The 18,648-nt window shown below is 37.5% G+C and overlaps 1 protein-coding gene across 17 annotated transcripts in view; it reads right to left on the reverse strand.

Annotated features, from left to right (window-relative positions):
• Positions 1-18,648, reverse strand: part of MCF2L (MCF.2 cell line derived transforming sequence like) — a 134,404-nt gene that overhangs the window by 9,244 nt on the left and 106,512 nt on the right. For all 17 annotated transcript variants that reach the window (XR_012621997.1, XM_074815256.1, XM_074815251.1 and 14 more), the window contains 17 exons: positions 17,051-17,165; positions 15,955-16,074; positions 14,902-15,093; positions 14,490-14,681; positions 13,648-13,807; positions 13,429-13,499; positions 12,303-12,379; positions 11,189-11,255; positions 7,608-7,723; positions 6,575-6,644; positions 5,292-5,384; positions 5,043-5,135; positions 3,583-3,708; positions 2,626-2,847; positions 1,959-2,051; positions 1,354-1,432; positions 1,134-1,200 (listed from right to left, as the gene is read on the reverse strand). Coding sequence is in view for 16 of the 17 variants with exons in the window: in XM_074815256.1 (XP_074671357.1) it covers positions 1,134-1,200; positions 1,354-1,432; positions 1,959-2,051; positions 2,626-2,847; positions 3,583-3,708; positions 5,043-5,135; positions 5,292-5,384; positions 6,575-6,644; positions 7,608-7,723; positions 11,189-11,255; positions 12,303-12,379; positions 13,429-13,499; positions 13,648-13,807; positions 14,490-14,681; positions 14,902-15,093; positions 15,955-16,074; positions 17,051-17,165 (1,953 nt within the window). In the remaining variant the exon portion in view is untranslated. The remainder of the gene's footprint in view (positions 1-1,133; positions 1,201-1,353; positions 1,433-1,958; positions 2,052-2,625; positions 2,848-3,582; positions 3,709-5,042; positions 5,136-5,291; positions 5,385-6,574; positions 6,645-7,607; positions 7,724-11,188; positions 11,256-12,302; positions 12,380-13,428; positions 13,500-13,647; positions 13,808-14,489; positions 14,682-14,901; positions 15,094-15,954; positions 16,075-17,050; positions 17,166-18,648) is intronic.

Consider the following 18,648-nt stretch of genomic DNA (forward strand, 5'->3'; position numbering starts at 1 on the left):
TTAGTCATTGTGCATTTAAAGACCATGAGCACATACAAAGGAGAAAAGCTCCCCTAACTGACTGCAGTTGCATGTACTATGGCATGGGGAGCTACTGAAAAGACAGCTCAGGACAACTTCCACTCACTCTCAGCTACAGGCACACTTTCTGTGCTGACAGTTGCCTCCTGAACATACTAAGGAAAAAAAAGAAAAAGAAAGGAATAAACTCTGCCCCCCTCAGAAGTTCTTAACACAGGAAGAGATGAGGGATGAACAAAGAACATAGGTTGGATCTTGCAGTTGGATTCCCAGCACACCTCTGATTAGGAATGGAATGGAGAAAGACATCCCACAAATACTATGCATCTGGGACATTCTCCCTGAGTGATAAGTAGATGCATAAAACATACAGGGCAGAGAGCTGCTGATACATATTCGAGCACACACCATGTGTGAATGACTGAAGATATGAACACATGGGCTTATGTGTATATACACATATCATGAAAAAATGAGTGAGTAGCAGAGGATTAAAAAGAGGTGTCAGAGAAGGGCAGAACAGCAGATGGGAGCAGAAGAATATACAAGTTGGTAGGGTGAAGGATAAAAAATAGGAAAAGAAAAAAAGCTTGTCTCAGAAGCTGGGACACTGGAGGAATCAACACATCAGTTTTAAAAAAAAAGATGTTGGAGGAAAAGAACAAGGAACAGAGAAAAGATAATGCCCCAAAAAAGACAAAAAAATGAAGATAACCTTACATTGGCAAAGGAAGAAAAAAATAATCCAGGTGAAGGAAAAGAATAGAGAAAGAAGGAAAATGCTGCTCCACATAACACTCCTATCTGGGGTGTAAAATATATAATTAGCTGTTCAACAAACAGATCCATAACACCATCAGGATTTTGGCTGATGCAGAAAATGATTTTTCTGTGTTATTCTCTATCAACTGGCAAAGCCCAGGCCACTGCTGCTCAGTTTAACAGTTCTGGAGATATATAAACCCCAAGCTTTACAGCTTTATAGTAGGAAGAGACCTAAAAAACCCCCAAAACATAAGGACCAGTATTAAAGGATAGGAGTAATGAAGAACTGAAAATTAGAAATATTAGTATATTTACAAGACAGACAGGCTGATTTGCAACACACTTACCTTGTACAAGATGATGTTGGTAGAGGTAAACTCTGTGTTTGCTCTAGTGTCCTGTGCTGACTAGCTTCTGTAATGGAGGAAAGAAAAAGAACTATTAAAACTGATTTGTGTTTTGAGCTTTTCATTTCTACAGTCCTACACAGAGAAGATATGCAGGGCAGGTTTTGAAGTTCAAAGAGAAACGAGGTTAAAAAATATATATAGATCCAAAATATTTTACCTCTGCATGCCTGCAGTTGACTCGTCAGCACTTTCCTGATTTCATTTACCCAAGTAGCTTTAACTTCAGGGGTTGGTGCCTACCCAAAAATAAATACAATCAGCCATCAAGCATGGAATACTAATTACACAAAGATCTGCACGCCAAAGCACAGCCTTGGAAGAATCCTTCAAGAGGGACAGACAGAGGTCCCTTTCTAGTCCTTCAGTGAACAGAAACTAGTTGTAATAACTAGAACATGCTGAGAGAGGCTGTGCGTGTGCTACAGTCAAACCCTGGCTCCCAAGGCATCCACTACTCTAGTGAGAGCAATAGTAATGGTGTATAAGACATCCTCCATGGATATTGTAAAACATGATTATTTTTTCCCCCAGAAGACTCTGCAGTTGAAATATATTAAGAAACTACCTTACAAATTAATCTGGTGGTGGTTTGGATTTTTTTTTTCCCCCCATTTTCTACAGTTCCTCATCACTGTCTATTAGCAATATAACAGAAGAAAAAAACCTCCAGATCTTCTTTGAGTTAGACTCCCCTCCATCCCGACCTTTTTTCCTCTCTCTGTCTTTTTTTTTTTTTTTTTTATGTAGTGGCATGGTATTTACCTGTATAATGTAAACTTCTTCCCTTGCATTATACCAGATTTCAAATTTTTTTGCATCACCTTTGACATTTTCTGTTATTCCAACTGCTGCCATCTGGAAGCAAAGAGAACAGAAGCTGACCGACCACATTGCAATTATGGTAACAATGGAAGCAGGCAGCTACTGGTATTCTTTGGTACCCTATTTCTGAAAAGGAAAACCACATATGGCTTCTTGCTCAAGGAAAAGAATAGCTAATAACATACGATATGCATGTCGGACATAGAGATTTAGTGCTTTGTATCAGCTTGGCTACCTTGGAGGGAAGAAACGTTTAGGTACATTACATTGGGACTGACACACAAGATGTCTCTTAAAATCCAGACCACCAAATCTTACATCTATTTTGTACTACCCTGCTCTACATTTTCTGTGTGATTAATGCAACTGCCATTCAGCTAGACTAGTATGGTTTGGATTTCCTCAAAGGGTAATTTCCCTCCCACCATCTCTCTAACAGACAGCCACACAAAGTAACACAGACTTGCAGCACCAGTTAGGTTTGCCCGGAAGGACGAAATTCTCAGTGCAAAACTAACACAACTTCACAGACAAAAAACTGCAATGTTGTATTACTGCAGGCTATGCCCCCAGTACCTCAACCTTGCTGGACTGCTCAGTGTCTTACATTTAAGGAATGTTTGTAGCTATAAGAAGGCGCTTTCTCATATCCCTCTCCATTTTCTTCTCGCTTTTTACAGAACAGCACTGCTTTCTCGTGGAGGAAGAGGTGTCTTTGCATCGGCTTGAAGCGTGCCAAATCTTTCACCTTTGAGTGACCCTTTTTATGATCAGTCCAGACATTGAAGGATCCCTGCATTAAAAGCTTGCCCAGCTCATTCAGGTTTCCCTGGAACAAAAAACCCGATATTAATAACTACAAAAAGATAACATCAGACTAAAATGCATACTCTGAACAGGTCTTTACAAGTTCTGTCATTCCAAGTAATCTCTCACATCAGTGCTTATGTTGGATTTGGAAACATAATAAAAATAAAGTCAGTGTTGGATTTTTTTTTTTTTTTTTTTTTTTTTTTTTTTTTTTACACACAATTTTCTTTCCTCAGCACTGTTCAGGCAGGATTTTACAGTCAAGAGTACCAATAGCAGAGATACAGAAATCTACACACAGAGAGAGGTGGGGGCACAATACACATATTTGGTTGTTTGGGTTTTTCTCCCCCAGACTCTGCTCCAAAGCTGCTTACGTTGCGTTTTGTTTTGCTTTTTTTAACTCGAAGTTTTTGGTGTAGTTTTACACATAGATATAAAAACTTAGTAGCGACTCCCCTTTGGCAGTAGCCTAAACCAGACTCTTCATGACGATTTTCAGTTTCTAACTCAGTGTCAAGTAGATCAAAGAAAAAAAAACTTGGCTAAATGGAGCAAAACATTATTCATAGCAGGAAAACTTCAGAAGAGTACAGAGAGATCCATTTTCCACTATTTTCATTATACAATTCAGTTTAAAGGCACCTTTTGTAAAACATTCTCAGTATTAGTACACAGTATAGGGTATACTGTACATATATCTAAGAAATAAATGAAAATAAATTAAAAAGTAAGTAAAAATACTGTTACTCACATCGTAGCCTGTAATGGCTATCTGGTGCATAGAATCATTAACTGCTTTGAGAATACCCAGTATAGAAGTTAATGCCTCCTGAAGATCTTCAGCACCTTCACAGTTCTTGCTGTATTTCAGCATTTCCTGAGCGGGCAGGGAATGACAACATATTTACTGAGCTTTGGAAACAGCAGTAACTAGAAAGTTCAAATTTTAAAACTGAATTTGGACTAAGTTTTTAAAGTTACCCAGTAGTTTTATACCATATAATCTAGTGGATTAAATACTGGTTGGAACTCAGAAGACCCTAAAGTTTTACTTCTCATGTTGGTTGCTAATTAGACAAATATATTTAATTAATCTAATAGTTTTGTAAACTCTATCTAAGAATTTTACAAAACTAAATTTGCAAACATTTTTTCATCACAATTGCTAATAAAAAAAATTAATCAAAGAACAACCCCCAAAAATAAACAAGCAAAAGGATTTTTTAGATATGTTACATTTTAGAAGTGAACAAATGTAAAAACACAGCCAAATTTCATTTATTATTTTAATTATGGTGAGGCCTGTGATGCTAGTAACAGACTTAAACTTACTGCACTGAGCACTGTCTACATATCTAAAAAGGGATCCCTTCTCCAAAGGGCTTATTTGTGAAGCTGCATCTTCCAATTTGATCCAGATAAACATAGCTGCAAGTTCATGTGGAAGCCCCTACCTAGACTTCATAGTATCACAGAATCACCTAGGCTGGAAAGGACCTTGAAGATCATCTAGTCCAACCGTTAACCTAGCCCTGACAGTTCCCAACTACACCACATCCCTAAGCGCTATGTCGTATGAGAATAAGCATTTACTCACGGACTGCAGGCAGTAAAGATACTTTAAATCAAACACTACTCTCTTTACACAAGCTTAATGTAATTAATTCTTTAAAAGCTGTTAACTTCAGCTCAATTTTACTCAAGAGTAAATTTGGTCTGAGTCAATTTTTTTAAACTACTGTTAAATACAATTATTGAAACATGTGCCTATGTGGGAAATATTTCTTACTTCAAACATGGCAAAACCTTATACTTTACTTTAAAAATCTATGAGAGAATATAGCTTCATTTTGCTCTCTCAGTATAGCATGTTTAAGTGAATCACTACAGCACCATAAAAACACTGCACAGCGCTCTCAGTCAAGTAAGTTTCCTGGAATGCATTTTCTAGAATCCAGCGAGGCAAATATCTGCAATATGTATGAGGCGACTATAACTGAAGAGTAACAACTATTTCAGATACTCTCTTTTCTTTGTTGCATAGGTTTCTTGGTCCTTCCTGAAAGTTGATAGACTGAGATTTTTCTCTGTTTTGATTTATACATCTGTCCACTAACTTTTAGGTTTCTCTCTGGCAGGCTGAGAGAAGTAGCATTTAAAAAAACCCAAATGCACAAAACGTACTTAGCATTATAGTTTAGTAACACATACCTTTAGCAATAATTGGTATTTGGTTATTCTTTGAACGGGTTTCAGCAAGTATGAGTCCAAACTGAGCTTGTGATCAAGTTTCCTTTGACACTCCTGTAATCAGTGTTGGATTTCATCAGGATACTAATCAATATTTTTGTTATTTGTTCTTGATACGATTTTTTATTAATCATATTATATTACAAAAACCAAAACGAAACACCAACAAAACCAAAACCACAACTCTTTTAGAGACTGAAGCAAGCATACCTGAAAGAATACAGAATCTGAAAACTGCCTCCACAAACTTTCAGATCGAGGTTTATTTTGACAGTATTTTTCATAAATCTGGAAATCTTTCATCTGAAATTCAGTAGATACACAAAAATTTAATAAATTCTTGTAACTTTAATAGACCAAGTTCATAAAATTTTTTTTTGTAATTGATAAGGCTACAAAAAACCAACAATAAAAAAATGCAATTCCTTGAGGCATTCCAAGCAAAACCAAATTATTCAAAATCATTGATTTTGTAATGGCTACTAATTTTGTACTTGGAACATCAGAATAACATGTTCCTGTTAATTTTTGTTTCAGTTGAATGTTAAGCACCTTATGAAGAAGCATGTATTTACAAATATATTTCTATTATAATATGAAAAATACTTCTATGAATGCCCAACTGTGAGTCCCTCTGTGCAACTCTTTTAAAAGTCTTTGCCCTTTTTTCTTTATACATTTTTATTTTATGAATGTGTTGTTTACTGCGGTAGACCAAGCAGTTTGCTGTCCCTTATCACTTCAGCAACTAAATAGCATAACTTCAGCAACTATTGAAAGCAAAAGGAAATAAGACTGTTGAAAATGTCATAGTAGCTACAGATATAAAGGAAAGACTAGGTAGGAAATCAGCAGGCACAAGAGTACCTCTGTCCCTCAGTTTTAGGAAACAGCACCTCCATGGGTGCAGCTGTTAAATAGGAGGGGGAGGGATGGCTCCTCCCAGAAGTCTTAGAGCATCAATAGGCAGCAACAACAGGAGATTGATTTCCATAAACAGATTCCTATTTAGCCTTCAGTATACTACGGGTGACACTCATTGTTTAATAAATCCAGATTAAAAAGGTTTAATTCTGTCATAGCTTTCTCTTTTCAGAATAAAAATAATTTGGACTTACTCTGTTGAGGTGTACTCTTTAAAGAAAAGAGAAAAGAACAACAACAACAAGAAAATCCAGTAAATAAATCTAACCAAGCAAACCAACCATTTACAGTGATGTGAAATGATGCATGACTCCTCTTCATGTTTTCCTAACTACCACTTTAATAAAGCAGTTTCCTTTCAACAAGGTAGTAGCTCTTTCTAACAAAATTAATTACCACACACAGTGGAAAATATCCCCAACTCTCAATTAACATCTACATTCTCAACCTGTTACCTGTTCAAGACAAACAAAGGGGATGCAGTGGCAATTGCTACATGAAAATCACTCTTGTATGTTACAGTCCTAGAATGGTTTATGAATAAAATTCCGGCAAAAGATGCCACATACCTGATCCAAAAAGCACCGTCCTACTAGTTCTGGATATTCTATGTAGTTTTCTAGTTCTCTCAAAAATATTCTGTAAAGAAGAAGATTTTCTTAGAGCTTTAGAACTTAAAAAGTTGTAGCAAACATTCACATTCTTGCAACTCGTTTTCTAAGCTTCTGGAAACAGAGTTGCAGTTCTGTACCAGAAAACTAAACAAAACCCTTCCACATCATGTACTTAAAAGGGGATAGCAAAAGAAAACAAACATTCTGACCAATTTCTTTTAGCTTACTGTTGCTACAACCGAAATCAAATAAGATTGGGGATGTAAGGGAGATTTTGTTTCCTTACCTATGTATTCAGCAGCAGGATCTGTACAGTTTAAAGTGTTTGGGTTTTCCTTCCAAATACTACCAAACACCACAAAGCAAACAAATGAACCGAACTCCACCTCCCCAAGCCAAAAAAACCCACCACACAAAAAAAAACCAGTGGCAAAATTTCCAGTCTAGTTTTGCCTGAATAAGAAACAATTATTTAATGTGCTTAACTTCTCTTGAAAATACTTCTCTTTTCTACCAATTTAAATATTATCCTGTGAAGAAACACCTCTCTAGCAGCAAGGATTCAAATTTCAGAGAGGTTACTAAGGTATAAAATTAACCAGCCTCAAGCAGATGTACAAGTTGAGAATTTGTGGCTTAGAATAATAATTTACTTTTCATAGCAAAAATCATAAAAAAGAAAAGAAACCCAAACCCAAACAAACCTTGCTTTAGTTAGCTTGTAACCAGATACCAGGATCTCGCTTTAGGAAGAGGACCACAATGCAGAATTTTACCTGTGTACTGCAAACATTTGAGTAAAGTTTCACAGAGCTCTGCTGATCTTTTATAGATATCTTGCTTTTCCTCTTCTATGCATTATGAATTTTGACATGCCAGATAGCCAAGTGGGACTCAGTAAGTGTCTTTCAGCAATTTAAATCAGATTAAAAGAAGAGTAAAGAATCCCATCCAAATGCTATTTTTAGATCTGAATGAAAATCCTCACCTATTGTGAAAGTGATAAATTTCTTCCATATTCCCAAACAAGATATCCTTCTTATTTTGGAGTTCTGGTGAAATGAGATGAGCCATTAAGGGGTTGTCCATCTCTGCAGCATAACCCTGCAACACAGGATAGAGGCACACTGATTATCTCCCTTTACTTGCAGTATTTCTTTCTCTCTGACAAGGCAGTCTGCCTGCAGGCTGACAGACAGCAAAGAAAGGGCTCAGTATTGATCATGAGAAAAGTATCCGAATACTAGTTTTCCATCAGTCCAGTAAGACACACTTACAGTCTTTAGAAAGACACTTGAATAATTACTGCAATTTTAGTTAAGCAAGGCTGAAACAAAGTTTGCAGTCATTTCCACCAAGAAAAGGCCATGCATTCCCATACTGCTTTCAAATTATAGTTTGTACTTCTTCTGTTAAGACTTTACACCTCTCAGTTTAAAGCCACAATTCCAGTACACAAGCAAACCTTCATGTTAGTCTTAACAAGTTGACTGTAGTTATTTGTGCAGGTAACAGAAACCATTAAGCTGCAAACTCTATCTTTAAGACATTTTCATTAGATTTGATACCAGAAGTCGTAAGTTTAGTTTCTGACATCTTACATTTGTCACATAAGGCCACATTCTTGTCTGTTTATCTGGTACAGATAAGGAAAAGAGAGCACACAGGTGGCTTTAGCCGAGGACTGTTCTCTGGTCCTAAGGTCGCTTATCCGTGGTCTCTCAAAACACTAAAAAAAACCAAAACCAAACAATGCCCCCCAAAACCCTGAACAAAACACCTCCAACAAATCAACCAGAAAAACTTCAAGAATGCTCTAGCACCTGTATCATAAGCACATTTCTTAATGTAAGTAGATTTTGTAGCGTACAGGCCCTGAAGGAAGACAATGCAACCTACTTTAGATTTGGATTAGATTGCCTCTCTCATATTTTGTTTTTGTTTGGTGGTTTGTTTTTTTTTTTTTAACACAATAATCACAGACAAGGTGATCATTACATTAGTGACATTGATTACAATAAACTGCAGTGAATTATAACAAACTGCAAATTAAATGAAAGGATAAGCAGAAGTGTACCTACAACTAAGGTTTTCAATTTCAAAGGGATGTCCAAACAACAAAAAGTAGGAGAACTGGCTGGTAAAGTCAGCTAGCCTGAAGAATTCAAGTATTTGGATAGGACAGTGATTAGATTATTTTTTTTTTTAAATCAGAAACATTCTTTTAAAAATCTGGGTATTTTTTTCTCAAACACCACAAGAAAGGAAAACTAATGGTATAGGCAAAGATGTTGGAGCTCATAGATCGCTAGCCATTGGTCCCTCTCCCATATCTCTCCCCAAACAGGAAGATGCAGAGTCTGAAAGAGAGGAAAAAAAACCAACAAAAAAGTGGTACTGTCTTAAAAAATATAAAAATAATTTACCTAAAACGGAGTTAGAAAATTAACTGGGAAAGATGAACTGCAGCCACCATGCAGTTCAGATGCAGTGAAGAGATACATGAAAAGAATGATCTATTTCCACTTGAAGTAAAGATCACGCTGAACATAGCAGAAAAGCGGCTGCAGTGAAAACAAACCTGACAGAGCTCAGTACTTTGGCATTCTGTAAGAATAAAAGCATGAAATCTATACATTGACAAAAGGCTTTTGATTTTTTTTTTCACTTCAGGCTGACATAGTACTTACGAAGGTTTTTTTATATTAAATTTTGGAAATGTTTTACTACTTACGCAGTACTTGTGTTTTAAGAAAGGAGAGGAAAAGCTATTCCATGCAGCCACAGGTTTTAATCTTACTTTAAGAATATATAAAGCTTTGCTCAGTCTTCCATTTGAAAGCTGTTCTAAAAGCATTGAAGTAAATGGAAAAACGAGTCAAATACAATACCTAAAAATAGACTAGACCAATATTTTTCCTCAGTGAAAATTACTGGATTCACAGTCTGAAGTGGGATGACCATGGTTATTAATGAAAGGAAAACTATCAAGCTTGGATAAAAGCAGCTATAGCAGCTTCCCAATAATCAACCTTGTTTTTTTCTATTGGAATTCTTGGCAGAGAGAAAATGCACGGCAATTAAATATGACATAATAATAGGAGACACTGTCCATACAAAGGAGTATCAGATTATTTTACAGGAAAAATGGGAATATTAATAGAATAGGAGAAACACAGGATTTGGGAGAATAGCCAGAACTATGGATTAATAACTAGAACTACTCAAAAGCTGGAAGACTGCCATTGAACCGTACCTCAGCAAGGATCTGATCCAGAATTACTGCTGGCAGTCCCAATCACCCAAGCCCAGAAGAGATGAATCCCAAACTGCAAGGAGGCACAGAGAACCGTGCCTGGCATGGTCAGAGTACTGGAGAGTCTACCACATTGACAGAAAACCAAGACAGCTTGGCCTATCAAGACAATGGTTGCCCTACACTCCATGTGAAACAAGAGTAATACCAGAGGAATAGAAAGATTCTGCAACAATCCTCCAGTGGCAGCAGTAAGGGACAAAATCCTCCAACTATTCAAGTCTTGATTTTATGAACAAAACCGTACAGATAGCATTGCATACAAAAGCAGAGAATAAAGTAATCCCTAAAGTCCACTCCAGACCTACCTTGCTTTATTACCACACATCAGATGTGACCATCGTACTGTCATCAACACTTTCTAGCAGTTGGACTGGACCCAGGACATAAATGCTATTGGGAAGCTGAGCACAAACTAGGCAAAAAACCCTCATACAGTACTCTAACATACGTACTCAGAAATTATCACTCCCAGTCCATAACTTAAGACAGCTCCTATTTAGGAGCTTAACATTGGCATAGACACCAAGAGTACCCACTTGGCTCAAGTCCAATTAATCCTGGTTAAAATAATTCAACCTCAGCCATCTGCAACTTCATCATCTCTTACAGTCAAACTGGACTAGAACAAAATGACACATCCATGTCTGAAGACTTAACAAACTTGAGGAACAGCACAGAATACTGCAGCGTATTTCCACAAGCAACTCAGCAGTACTGCAATTGTGCCTCCACAGGTGTGGAGCAAAGAGAACACCTTTGTTTCTGCTACAATTTTGAAATAGGGACTCTGTTGCCACAGTTGTACCCAGGATATTTGGAAGATCACTTAAAGATATGCAAAGAGGGATGCAAGAAACAAGTTTTCTCCTCTAACACAAGATTCTCTTGATGCAGATTCACATTCCTGTGTGACAAACAACCTTCCTGGAGTTGAGCCAAGACTCTGGAATGAACTTTTGCAGGAATTAATGATCATTACAAATCTCACTATGTTCCACCTAAATAGTTACACATTTCTTATTTTCTGCCCGATTTGTGTTTTCTAATACAAAATCCTAGTTGCATGAGTATTTCTAGAAAAAAACTGCACATTCCTGCCTCTGTGAAAATACAATGAGAGGAGAGATGTAATGACCACACTGCTTGACAGGACAAGCAGAGACATTACAGTGATAAGGAAAGCATAAGAGCATCTATAAAATGGAAGACAAATAGATTCACTAACAGCTGCAGTGAAATTTAATCTTTACCTCAAGAACGCAGAGCAGTTCTTCAACATACGCTCGTTCAGTCTCAATAAGTTCATTAATCACATGCCTGTAGACAAAGAATGACAATTAAGGCAGGCCTATTCACCTATGCAAAGTAATGAGGTAACATTAACTTTGTCTGTGTTTCTACTTTACTTCAGACAATGAAAGCACAATTTCCAGGTAATGGAAAATGTTATGTTTCATGGATATTTTTGTCAACAGTTTATATATCCTTATTGAGAAGCACGTATTTTAAAAGCATTTTAAAATTTTTGAAAATGTGTTTAAACAGGAAAAAAGTCAAATCTAGCATTTTAAATGCTGTAGTAACTGAATTGAAGCAATGAAGCATTTTCTCGTTGTACATACAAAATCTGGTTATGCTGTGTTTCCAGGTATTACAGGAGCTGGAGTTAGAGCTGCATGGGATTATCCAATACAGACTTAAAGTTACACCAGTCATTTTAAATTTAGAGGCATTTAGTGCATACTTGAAATATCACAACGCTGCTTTAAGTTTGGTCAAGCAAGCATGCTTCCCCCACAACACCCTCCCCTTGTGATTTTGTATGATTTAACATGTGGTTGTAACAGTGAAAAGACAGTGGAAGTATCCAGTTTACAGGTAGAAATGCAAACTCTGCTATACAGATTGCAGGTGGTACTAAGTCATTTTCTGAACATAGGTGATGCTGTTCAGTTTTTATATAAGAAAGTGATTTTTCTTAACACTTACCAAAACAGGGACTAAAAAAGAGTCATATAAAAAGACAAAGTCTTCTGAAGCATGGGGACCAAAACCTGATAGATTTACAGGAGGCTTATTACTTGAAACTATCTCTTCTTTGGAATGAAAGTATGTAGTTATCCTGCCATAGCATCAACTCACTGCAGGAAAGCTAGAGTCTGGTACTATATAAACTGTAAATGATACTGCAGACAGACTGAAATATCTTCCTCTGTGTGTACAGAGCATAGCCATGGCATTTCAAAAAGAACTGAGGCTTAATTCAGAGAAGCATACTTGTCTTATCAAAGCCTTAGCCAAACTCAGAGTTTGCTGGAACCAAGTCAGGGAAAAAGCAGTTTTTGTTTATCAAAATATACTTACTGCCGTAACACAGCTAGGTTTTCTTCATCATCCATTGTAGATCCTCCTCTGCTTTGATGGAGTTCAGTCATTTCACTCTAAAGGAGAAAACAAACAAACAACAAAAAAAAAATTATCACAGCATTACAGAAGAGGGAAAAAACACTTTAAAATACAGCGCTTTGCTCTCAGCTTTACTTGCATGCATTTTCATAGGAAAGACTGTGGCTCCATTAAAAATGAAGGCAATTTGCAAGAATGCTGCAAAAAAAATCCACATCAGCCTGAAGGTCTTGAAGCACACAAGAACATTCAGACACAGGGAGTTTTCCATGAAAGACCAGCTTAGAAAAGATCGTGGTTCGAGGCCCCTTTCCAGGAAGACAACATCAGAGCATCCTTGGAGGCAACACTGGCCTTAGTCTGTTTTCCAAGCTTAAAATGAGGTACTGTGCTAACTTTCTGGTAACTTCCTAACTTGACACAAGAAGTTCACTCCTACAACTTCTACTGTAACAACTGACCTAATTACAGCTTGTTGAAAAGAATGAGAGGTTCTGCTTTCAATCCCTCCTTGAACCAACCCTTTTTTCCCAACTGTTGTCCCTACTGGTCATGTGGGTTCTGCCTTCCTTCTTGCATTGTCTTTTGCTGAACCTTCGCTGACTTGATACAACTCTCTAACCCAGTGGGAAACTACTTGTTTCTGTTGCTGCTGTCAGGTTATTTTCCTTGCTGGAGGCAATGCAGGAAGACCATCCCCACTTGGGAATGGCAACCCATTAGGTCAGGTGAAACTGTCTTGCAGCCAATGACAACTATCTCTTCATTTTCGCCAGTTTTGAGAGTAGCCAATTACTACTGGCAAATAACAAATATTTCCTGTTCATAGATTTTATATTTTGCTGTCCCTAACATTTTTCCTAATATAGGCAACTATTTACTTTACCTTCCCTCATACCCAGCCCAGCGACAAAGCAGCCTCTATTTAAACCACATGACTGTGTCACCAGAATTACTTTGATAGGGGCAATATCATCACTTTTTTAGTGGAACTACCTCATTCATCTTGAAATTCCTAGACATTCCATTGTATTATGACTGTCTCAAGAAATACGGGCACGAAAAGCGTAAAGAAAAAAATTACCTTTCCTTTTCTGTAGTTTACCCTCCGAAGCGCACTGCCTTCTGAGTTGGATACGTATTCTCTTTGAAGACCTAAGCATGTAAACCAGAATCAAACAGCAGTTAGAACTTGAGCAGATCTGACACAGATGTCTGTGTAACCACAAATTACAGCTGAAAGTTTACTTAAGTTTCTCAGCATAGCACAAAAAATTAGTTAAAGGCTACTACAGTTACTTACCTGGGGAGGTACAAGGAGATTTTACAAAGGCTTCAGGTCTTGGTGCAACTGGCTGAACAGGACGTGTCTGCTTAGCTGCCAGTTTCTTAAGACTTACTTGTCTCTTTTGAAACATTTCTTCCATACTTTCTTGCTTCTGGAAAACTTTTTGTACATGCTCCTACCATTGCCACAGAAATAAAAAAAATCCCTGTCAGAGACCTATCAACAAGCTACACTGCCATTTACAGCACATTGATTTGAAATTGTGATTGTTTTTATAGCACATATAAAAATATTACCCTACTCTTCACTCCTAACAAGGCATAATTCACAGTCATTTAGTACATTGGAACATCACTTCATAAAACATTTTGTGCGCTTGCTGTAGAGAAACCAATGGGGTTCAGGTTTCAATTTAAAAAAAAAAAAAAAAAAAGAAGTTTTTTTGACAGTGTCTAATGGTTCTGCTACATGAAGAGATCAACCAAGACGAAAAGGGACATATTCTCAAGTTCTAAGAGAAAAAAGCAGTTACAAAGCAGAAGTCATACAAATTATCAAGGATGGGCACATTTTTGCTACATAAAAAAAAAGCTATTTCATATACTCACTTGGAAGAATTTTTTTTAAAAGCAATCCTACTCTCTGAAAAATTGAAGTAGTCATTAAAAGGCTCTGAAGCCCTTGATGCTTATTCAAAGATATGACAGAACTAGCACCTCAGGTAAGGAAATGTGTTGGCTTTCCAGTTCCCAGGTATAACTCTTAGCACTGACTATTTAGCTTTATCAATGGCCATGCAAGAGAGCAATTCTAAATTAACGAATCACACATAGATACACATAAATGTCTTCTGGTACCTTTAGGTCCTCATTAAGGATGTGTGCATACTCTCTGTAAATTTTATTCAACTCCTTGATTTTATTGCCTGCACCAGTGTCCAGGAACTTCTCGATCTCCTGTAAAGCTGATTCGGCACCATCCTGAGACTGACACTTATCTACTGGCTGCGAAGCTAGCAGATAAATTCCTTCATCGCACCACTTCATAGACTAGGAACAGAGAAAAGAACAAGCTCAGAATGCACCAGTATCAGCATCAAACATTAAGAGGTCTAAAACATTTCATACCCCTACTTGTGATGTATTCAGCTATTTAAGGAGAAAACTTGCAGCACACCCAGATATTTTTACTTGCCATTACGACATCTGGTTGACTGAGGTTTTAGCAAACAAGATGGGAAACATACAAAATTTACCACACAAAATTTACCTTTTCTAGTAAGCCATGCAGTTCTAGAGATTTGTTAAGAAGATTCCTCCTCCGTTCTGTCTCAGTAGTGAAGGCATCACAGAGATGATGAAGTTCACTGCACTTTGGAATAATGGAGTCTACAGCATAATGATTGCTTTGAATAAAAGCATCACCCTCGGAGGCTAGCATTCTGGCTCTTGCTATAGTTTCCTAAGAAAGCAAGCATTCATTTAGGTATATATTTCCTTGGATTAACATCCATGAAAAATATGAAAAATTATACCGTTTGTTGTTATGCAGTAAAATACACCTTGATAATCTCTTTAGTTAACAGCTGCCTTGCTTAATAAATCAAAGTGATTTCCTGTCTTCCCAGATGCCCAAGAACTTCTTTATTGTATCAGAGTACTTCAGAAACATTATTAATGAGTTTACACATATGCCTCCCTGTGAAGGAACCACTATTGTCTTTATGCCTTAGTTATTCAGCAGCATTTTTGTGTGCGTATGCATGCAATTTGGAGTACAGCAGCAATCTGAACCCAAATAAAAAAAATACCTAACTCCGGCACCTCAGCCTCAAGAGCAACGACCTCACTTATAGAGCTATATATTTTATTGAGAAGCACAGATCATAATAAGATTTCCTTTCTACATTGTTCAGAGTGTATGTTTCTGTTGGTGATCTTTTAACATATTGTAATTCAATACACAGCTTTCCCATTTTTGAGATTTAATGAAATAAGTGGCTTTAGTAGGAATGGAAGTGGCCCCTTGATCACTAAGTGCAGAACTTGGCTATGCAGACACTTCATGTAATCTTCCATGAACTGGTCACACCAACTTTGTGACTGGTCACTCTTCTCTTTATTGAGGGATGCCTGAGAACTGGGCTGGCTCCAATGGTTAAGGACTTTATTCCAAATTCCTTCTGCACATTACTTGAGACACTGATTTTGCCCTGTTGTCAGCTTAAGCTCTGCTCATAAGGTATCCTCAATAACCAAATACCATTTCCCCCCCAAGATGCATTGTCATACTAGAAATTAAGGAGACTTGCAGAGTTCTTACACATGATTTTTCTTCAAAGTTGGCAAGATCTTTCAAAATATGCTCCACATGTGAACAGCTGTTTCCCACATCTGTGAAAGCAGACAGTCTCTCAGACACAATATCCAAAGCTGCTTTGACCTGAAATGAGACACAGCTATATATCAATGAAGATGATTCCACTTCTCTGGAGACCCATCTGTTAAATAGGTGATAACCACTATTTCCAGTCAGGTGACTCACATTATGGGGTTACTGGGGCACAGAGACAGATCACTTTTTTTGTCAGCCTACATTTACTCTCAATTCAAAATGAAAACAAATGCAATGTAAAGGCAGTGAAGTAATCCTGTTTCCTGGTACTGAACAAAAAAATTGCAGAAAAATTAATGCTTGGGAAACCTTTATGATCTTGCTTTTACCAGATGACAATAATATACAGCAACATTAACGTAAACAGCAAAACGTGACAGAGAGGTCCTCACCCTAACAATTGGTTGAGAGACAGACATACAGACAGACACACACTTGTAAGAGGGTTCCCAAGTGTTGCTTCCATGGAGACACAGGGGCCATGGTCTGAGATCAGCTACACCAGCGTAAAGAGACTGTAGGTGCCATCAAGCATATGAGTTAAACTAACATGAGATCAGAAACTGGCTGTAAAAATTGTAGTTCAGCCTCCACCCAGCTTCTAACAGTGTGGTTGCAACTTCCCACCCACAGTGTTGGAGACTTTTACAAAGTTTCAGCCAGAAGGTTTAGGTAAATCTTGGTTCCATAAAAGGGCCTATTGGCAAGATGAAAGGATTTGAGCCAGCATATTATGCTTCTGTGGTGGAGAACAGGTTTCAAAGGAGTTTTTGAATGCTTATATGCTGCTGGGCCCATGGAAAAAAAATAAATCATAAGACTGCAGAAGAAAAGCTATTATGTCTCTATAGGCAAGTATTCAAGGTAGTAAAGACAGCAGTATGTCAAGTAAGGACACGTACAAGAAAAAGGTTGGAGAAAGCTTTCAACCACACACAAGAGCTGCAAAAACAAGAGGGGGAAGTATTTTCTTCTGAATCATTTCTATATTACCAAATATTGACTTCCACCAAGAAGTTCTCACCTCTCTGAAATTCTGTTCAAAATTCCGAAGGCGCAGACACTGCTCAAGTTTTTGCTGATGCTTAATCCAAAACTCATCAAAGGCAGTCTCAGTTTCATGTAATTGAGCCAGAAGCCTTTAAAAAAAAATATTGTAAGAATGATGGGTGCAACCTTCAAGGAACAATACAATCTTCCACAGTAAACAAAAAGCCTCCCCAAAGCAATATTTTCCAGAAAAAATAAACTGGATACAGGAAATTTTTTGAGTATTGCACAGAATTGTTTCCTAGAATAACACTGATGTAAAACTGAAACCCAACACAAACATTAAGTTCTGAAAAATTGGCAAGTGCTGATTTGAAGCTAGCTGCTGCACATACTACTTCTCAGCTCTGGCCTGGGGACACAGGTAGTTGGGGCTAACAAACATAAATAAAATAAGCAAATGTGTGTGGGCTAGGACCCAGAGGAACCCAAGCCTTGGGCTATAAGGAAAAATGAAGGCAGAAACTTGTACTGCTGTGACCAGCCAGCTGCCCTTACATTTCATTCCTGGGAGCAAGGCTCGTAATAAACTTTGGTCATTGCTCCTCCTCTTCTGAGCAGAGTTACTACTTAAATATCACAGGCAAGCATACAGCAGTACTGCAATGAAAAGAGCCTTCTATTATAACTTTGGCAAATGCCTTAAAACTTTTACTTTTCAACTTATCTTCCAATATTGCACTTGACAGTATGGTATCCTATGGACTTCTCTTTACAGTGTGCTTCGCTGTACCTAAGCTACATCCAGGGAAGGCCATACAACAGCATTTTAATGAAATTTTGTCTTCAACAGCAAGAAAAGAACCCTGAATTTACAAGTTAAAACTGATAAGAAAGAAGGTGGACACACAGAGTTTGTTCCAACTTCCGTCAGATATTGTATTGAGGGGGAACATTTTGGATAAATTAGCAACCCCCACCCCGATTGTCCTTCGGATAGTTGATAGCAACAACGACCAAAAAAAAGTGACTTCTGCCAAGCATTGTGGATTGGAATGGACAGTTGTTTGGAAAGAAAAGTCAGCCTGAGTGTCACAGAAACACAGAATGACAGACAAAAAAAGAATGCAGAATACTGCCTGTGGGAATTTAGCTATGCTTTCATAGCTTTGTGCAAATTTACATCTGTGTTATGGTGATATAATGTCTTCAAACCTGGCAGTAATTTCACAGGGGGTGGTGGGTGGGGAGCAAAGGAAAAAACATCTGTTACTTATATGCCCGAAGGAAGCATATAAGAAGTTTGTGCATAGATACTTCAAGAGCAGTGTACTCTCTAGTAGCCCTTTAAAGGCTACTAATGCCATTGATAAGATATTAGCAATGTTAGAAGCACTTTTTGGCAGGTTTAAAGAAAAAGAAATCTCCCACTTCAATTCAAAAGAACTTAACCAAAGTGGATAAATCTAGCAAAAAGATACCACTTCTGTCTCCCCTCTCCTGCTTTCCCTACAGCGGCAAAATTTCCTTGGATTGCACTTTAGTCTCTAAACAAAGCTGTGATATTCTTTAAAATAAGGAGAAGCTGCTCAACTGTATAGTCCAAATCTGACAAAAAGGAAAAAAGAATGG

This window comes from Strix aluco, chromosome 2 (genome assembly GCF_031877795.1).
Source record: "Strix aluco isolate bStrAlu1 chromosome 2, bStrAlu1.hap1, whole genome shotgun sequence".
Classification (NCBI taxonomy): Eukaryota; Metazoa; Chordata; class Aves; order Strigiformes; family Strigidae; genus Strix; species Strix aluco.